At 30.0% G+C, this 6,792-nt stretch overlaps 1 protein-coding gene across 1 annotated transcript; it reads right to left on the bottom strand.

Moving 5' to 3' along the window:
- Positions 1-2,365: 2,365 nt before the first annotated feature.
- Positions 2,366-4,349, bottom strand: LOC109797867 (cytochrome P450 76A2). Its single transcript, XM_020358018.3, has 2 exons — positions 3,274-4,349; positions 2,366-3,181 (listed from the first exon to the last, which is right to left on the bottom strand). The coding sequence occupies exons 1-2, from the start codon at positions 4,219-4,221 to the stop codon at positions 2,561-2,563; spliced, it is 1,569 nt and encodes a 522-aa protein (XP_020213607.2). The 5' UTR covers positions 4,222-4,349; the 3' UTR covers positions 2,366-2,560.
- Between the last annotated feature and the right edge of the window lie 2,443 nt (positions 4,350-6,792).

Below are 6,792 nucleotides of genomic sequence, written 5' to 3'. Positions count from 1 at the left end.
TAATTTGGCCACAATACAACCACATGTATCCTTCTTCATTAAGTCGATCTTATTTAACTCGAATATGATCATCATGAGTGATAAAATTTCCCCTCCAATTATATTTAACATAATTGCATATCTAAAATTTAAGTTCCGAGACTTGTTATAACTAAAAAATAAGATTGTTCAAAAAGTTAAACTAAATTGAACAATATGAGTACTAAACTTAATTATAAAAATAATTTATATTAACTAAATTATACTAATAAATTATTCATGCAAACCAAGTAGAATTATTTTTTAGTTCAATTAACTACATTTTAAAAGTTTAAATCGCACTATTCGACACACTAAATTGAATTGCTTTTTAATTTACTGAAAATAAAACTTTTTCTTATATTTTAAAATAAATTGAATTTGTTTTAAACTAAATCAAATAATTCCTTTGAACCAAAATTTATTATAAAAAAAAACAGTTTTACAATTTCACATGAACAAATTTTCTTACTCTAAGACTTTATATCTTAAAAAAGTGATTAAAGAAATGATATATTAGTCGTAATAAAACTTAAATATTAGTCATTAATTTAAATAACACTAGTAGATATATTAATATACATATAATATATATGTTCTCTACATACGTGTGATTTAACTTTCATTATTTATTAATTAAACTAATAATATAATCTAATATTTTATCGGCTATAATTTATTGAGATTTACAAAATCAATAATAAATTATTAAATAGAATGTGTGATCGATCAAATTTTATACTTCTTTTCGATGAATAAGATAAAATGAGTTTTAAAAAAATCATAAAAAGTATATTACTAATATTACTCGTAAAATATTCAACTTGAATGTATTGAACTATTCATTATAATAAAAATCACTACATACAGGATTCAACATAACAATTGTGTTAAGACATTGTTATAAAAAATTATAATTCAAGTTTATCGAACTATTTTCTATAAAAATTTAGTTTTTTAAAATTTATAAAAAAAATTTATTATAAGAGATAAGAAGGTTAAAATATAATTTAAATGAAAAAAAATTTAAAATTTAATTAAGTGAAAAAAAATTAATTTAAAAATTATATTTTAATCCTCTTATTTCTCGTAATAAATTGTCTTTCATGTTTCCGGTGTATATATAATATCATCATCAATTTTACTATGTATATCATTAAATCTCGCATCATCTGAAAGAGATCTAAATCACTGGGTCCGAGGTTTTCGAGGAGATTCCATTTCAACCCGACATTGGTTGTCTTTTTCATTTCATTTGATTTTCTTTTTGGAAGAGACTTTAGTTGTTTTTTTTCCTCTTTTTTCTGAAAGGACGTTCGTTGTCTTTATTCAAACTAATTTGGATCATTTTATATTAATATAAATAGTATATTTAAATATATATTTACTTACCCCAAATATATATATACTTGTTTTTAATCTCCCAAGTTTAAAATTAATTTAAAAAAAAAAACTCATTTTTATTTTTATTTTCAGATGTGATTATTAAATTTTTCAATTTTTATTGTATAAAATTTATCTATTAATATTTTTTTATAAATAAAATATATCATTAAATTTAATTAATATTTGATATTGCATATTTATTTTAATTTATCTCTATTAATTACGTTATTAGTGGTCTATTGAAGAAAGTTTTTTTTTTAAGTTATAGGACAAAAAAATTAATTTTAAAATTTGAGGAATAAAAATAAAATTATTTTAAATTTTAAAAATAAAAATATATTTAAGTCTTAATAATGTAAACAAGACTAGATAGATTCTTTGATTAACAATTATAATATTTCTATTGTGCACGTTAGTTTAATTCAAAATTTAAGAAAATAATTGTAATTTTCTTCATAAAATTAATTTTAAGCGACTTTAAACATAGAACATGAGAATAATAAACTAATTAATGTACTTTTTTTCATTAATGAAAAGTATCACAAATCCTTATTAGGAGTTTAATAGGCACGGAATAAAACCACATTTCTTTTTAATTTAAGTTTTATATATTCTCCAAAGTTGGAAGTTGAATTTGAACCATTTGATGAAACACAAGAGTTCTTTGTCTTTTCTATTTTATTTTTTATCTGCAAGAAGTACAACAATAGTAACAAATTTCAAACCTACTAATATATTTGAAATCTACTAATATATTTTCAACGTAGCGAGAAAATTAGTCACTGTTATTGACAGTAGATACTCCAGAGACAAAAAAAAATTATAATATATACTACCTCTAATTCCTTGCCACGTACACTAACTCGATCTACCAACTAATTAATAATTAATATATACTCCACCTTATAAAAAAAAAATATTGTATAAACACACACTAACATTATTAAAATATGTTGCAACATTTTAAATTAAGTGTAAAGTAGATTATGATAAAAACAACATAATTATAATTAAGGGTCGGATAAGTTTATAGAAGATGATAACAGTAGGTATAATTTTTTGAATGACATGAATCATCTTTCATAATAAAATATAGATGCATATTGCCCCGGCCGTTTGTCTTGGAGGCAAGTTAAAATAAGCGAAAACAAATGGATTATTTAGTGGGAATGAATTTTGGGACCGCAAGCAAGGGTTGAGACTTTCGCATGGTTATGCCGAGCTTGTCTGTCATGTCCATGGTGGAGGGCGTGACGTTGCAGTCAAGTTCCCAATCGAAACGGTGAAGCAAGGAACCCAAGACGAGGTGGAGCACTCTATGCGCCAAGGGTACACCCGCACACATCCTGCGTCCAGCTCCGAAGGGAATGAACTCAAAGTGATGGCCCTTGTAGTCAACGTTGTTCTTGCAATCAGAAAAGCGTTGGGGGTTGAAGGCAAGTGGCTCATCCCAGGCGCTGGGGTCTCTCCCAATGGCCCACGCGTTCACCAAAACCTGCGTGTCTTTGGGTATGTAGTATCCCATGAACTCTGTGTCCTCCGTGGCTTTCCGAGGAACAAGCAACGGAATCGGAGGATGTAACCGAAGTGTTTCCTTAACCACGCCTTGTAGGTACGGAAGCTTCTCTATGTCGCTTTCCTCAACTTCTCGCTCGCGCCCAACCACCCTATTAAGCTCGCTTTTCACCTTTCTTAGACACTCCCGGTTGCATAGAAGCTCCGTCAAAGCCCACTCAATGCTGCTGCTCGTGGTTTCGGATCCAGCCAGGAATATTTCCTGTCATAGAAGAACAAGTTTAAGCAAAAATATAAACTTTATTTGGTGGGACTTGGGAGGGAATTATGTGTTGGTATATATAGTTGGTATACCAATATGAAAATGTTGAGATCTTTATCTGAGACGTTGAGTGCTTGCTCAGTGTTGTTGGTTTGAAAGTCAAGAAGGACATCCAAGAAGTCCCTTGACTCGTTGCCACCACGGTGCTGTTCCAAACGCTGTTTCACGAACCTCGAAGCGATTGCAATGGCCTTTCCCATGTCCCTGTCCATCTTCCCCCTCAACCCCTGGGGGTCCAGCCACCCAAGCCACGGGAACAGGTCGGTGACGTTAGCGTGCCCCGTCCACTCCATCAACCCCATCATGGCCGTGAAAAACTCCGAACCCTCCTCCGACTCGGGGTCGAAAAGGTCACGCGACAGCATCAGGTTCCCGAAGAGGTTGAACGTCATCAGGAACACGAATCGCGCCACGTGGACCCCGCGACCGGGTTCCGACTTCCGCGCTTCCGCCGCCACCCACGTGATCATGTCGCCGACGCACTTGCGACGCACGCCGGCGGTGTCGTTGATGCGCTTGGCGACGAGCATGTCGGCGTTGACGAGGCGGCGCATGAGGCGCCAGTACGGGCCGTAGGGGGCGAGGGCGAGGGAGGAGTTGTGGTAGTTGTGGACGCGCATGATTTCGGTTATGGTGCGGTCGGCGAAGGCGTGGTCGTGGCGCTTGAAGAACACGGCGGCGGCCTCCGCCGAGAGAATGGCCATGGTCTTTATGGCGCCCATTTGGAGCCAGACCACCGGGCCGTGGTTCTCCCTCAGGGCAGCCATGGTGCGGTGGGGCATCTCCCCCAGCTGGAACATGTTGCCGAAGATGGGCCACCCCCTTGGCCCCGGCGGAAGACGGGTTTTGCGACGGCGGAGGAAGAGAAGCATGGATAGAGAGAGCAGTAGCAGTAGCAGAAAGAGTGGATGATATTGTGAAGTCAACGCCATGGTCTGTGAGATCCAATTAGTTGTTTGAAACATTGCTCTATTTGTCATCACTTGCTCGGTGCATACTATATAGACGCTGAATAAAGATTCCGTCACCACTCTTTGCTGTCGACATGCAAAGGGATAAATAATTCACACTATCCGTGATGTAATGTAAGACAAATATGGAAATGTGGACCAGATATACACACACAAACATCACTACTGCCTTGGTTGGTACATAATAGAAGAGATGGATAAAAAATTAATTTATCGCCACCGTAAAATTTTTTTATACCGACAATTAATTATATTTTTTAATTGTGTCATGTCACTGTTAAAAATAAATATGTTTATAATAACATGACACGATTAAAAGATATAATTAATTATTCGCGTAAAAAAAACTTTATCTTAATAATACATAAGTGATTAACTATAAAATAAAAAAAATTGGGTGAAAAGAGCGAAAATAAGAGAGTAGAATTAAGAAGGATTATTTGGTAAAAATATTATAGATGAAAAATTAAAAAGTGATGAATCCTACTTTTTTTTTATTTATTTATTTATTTTATATTATATATCTTATTTTTCTTCAATTAAATAATCAAATTTTAATTTTATATTTTTATCTAATTCTCTTTTTTTTTTACTATATTTTTCACCTTTTATTTTTCTTTCTATTAAACAACTACGCCTCCTTGCATACTGTAATCACTAGGGCCTTTTGGCCATAATAAATAATTAAAAAAAATAAAAAAATTATTAAAATAAATTAAATAAAAAACTATTTACAAAAGTAAATTATTTTGGTCACGTAAGATAGTAAAGATGAAAAAAATGTCATCCTATATAACATTTTATACATGAAGAGGGAAAAAATGAAAAACGTCATTCTATTTAACGTTTATTACATGACATTATACATCATAAAAACGTCATATCATTTGACATTTTCTTCTCAAATTTTTCTCCTGCCATGGTTAAAGCTACAACACTTGCAAAGTGAAGAAATCATCAAGATACCTGACATTTTGTGCATACATGTTGAAAAAAATTTGAGAAAAAAACATCAAATGACATTAAATTTTTATGATGTATAATGTCATGAAGAAAACGTTAAATGAAATAACAATTTTTGATTTCTCTCTCTTCAAGTATAAAATGTTATATAGGGTAACTTTTTTTCATCTTCACTATCCTATGTGATTTATTTTAATAAATATTTTTTATTTAATTTATTTTAATATTTATTTATTTATATTTATTATGGCCAAAAGGCCAAACACTAGACACTGATAAGTGCATTATGTACCTTCTAACTATTTTCGACTTTTTTTTTAATTTCATTTTTTAAATTAATTACAATGATGAAGATAGAATCTGCGATTTCATGCGTTATACTAAGAGTCGGTGTATTATAATAAAATTTATTATTATCGATAATTATTTAACGATAATAAATTAAATATTTCTATTTTATTATCTTATAAAAATATTATTAACTAATATATAGTAGTTACTAAAAATATATTTACATCACACTAAAATTTATTATTAAGTGATAATTATTTATTGAAAAAAAAAATTAAGTCTCAAATCAACTATAATTAAAATAATTAAAAAATGTGTAAGTAGAAAATAACTTTTACCTTATAAATCTCACATCTCTTAAAAGATAAGACAATTAAAAAAAATATAAAAAAAATTCAAGTCTCACTTCGACTATTGATAAAATAATTAAAGAGTATATAAAAAAAATAATTCTCACCTTACAAGTCTTACATCTCTTTCGAGATAAAATAAAATAATTAAAAAATAAGAAAAAATACAAATAAAAAAATAAAAAAAGTTAAATAGGGCAACTCTCATTTTATTCTCACCAAAAATCATATTAAATACTATTAAGAGGCTATTTTATTATAATGGTGAGATTTAAGCAATACGCTTAATATAATAAGCTTCAAATATGTTATTTTATTTAAAAAATAATGTTATGTTAAATTCAAGAATTTTAGTAATCCTTTAATAGTGTAATTTTAGAGAATTTAAAATAAATTTAAATCATGAAAATTTATCTAATAGTTCAAAATTAAAATAAATGCATGAAGATTTAAGTTATTTTTTTATTACAATAATGATTAAATCATTAAAAAATAAGTTTGTGATTGTTTCATCAATCTTAAGACATTTCATTTCCTTTGCGAATTGTTTGAATAATAAAATAAGTTTAGAAAGTAGATGAGCATCTATACGAATATGCTCTAATGAACTTTTTTATACCAGAAGCTAAACCCTTAATATTTTAAAAATACAGAACTGAATATAAAATGACATGCAACTATTTAAATCCCTTGAAATTTGCATAATAAATTCAAATAAGGACAAAATTCAACCTGTCATCTAATCCACTATTTTTGTTTTGTGCAAACTTTAAATAATTATTTTAGTGAGGAAGTGTTCTGAATTCTGCAAACAACAACGCCTAAAACTAGGAGGCTCAATTTCGCCCTGAAAGTTGAATCCAGCGGAATTGGTCGATGCTTGAGACATGAAAAAGAAAATCTTTGCCGTAGCTTTTCAAACATACCAGGATCACTAAAAAAGGATTTATGTTGCTCCAAATATTATCTTCTTCTT

Source organism: Cajanus cajan, chromosome 6, assembly GCF_000230855.2.
Source record: "Cajanus cajan strain Asha chromosome 6, NIPB_CcT2T_4, whole genome shotgun sequence".
Taxonomy (NCBI): Eukaryota; Viridiplantae; Streptophyta; class Magnoliopsida; order Fabales; family Fabaceae; genus Cajanus; species Cajanus cajan.
The sequence above is the reverse complement of the archived record's forward strand: the minus strand, read 5'-3'. Positions and strand labels throughout refer to the sequence as shown.

Excerpts from the sequence above, each read along its gene's own strand:
- LOC109797867 (XM_020358018.3), bottom strand. The coding sequence starts at position 4,221 with ATGACAAATAGAGCAATGTTTCAAACAACTAATTGGATCTCACAGACC. Across the intron at positions 3,182-3,273 it reads ATCTCAACATTTTCATATTG|GAAATATTCCTGGCTGGATC; the intron begins GTATACCAACTA and ends CTTCTATGACAG.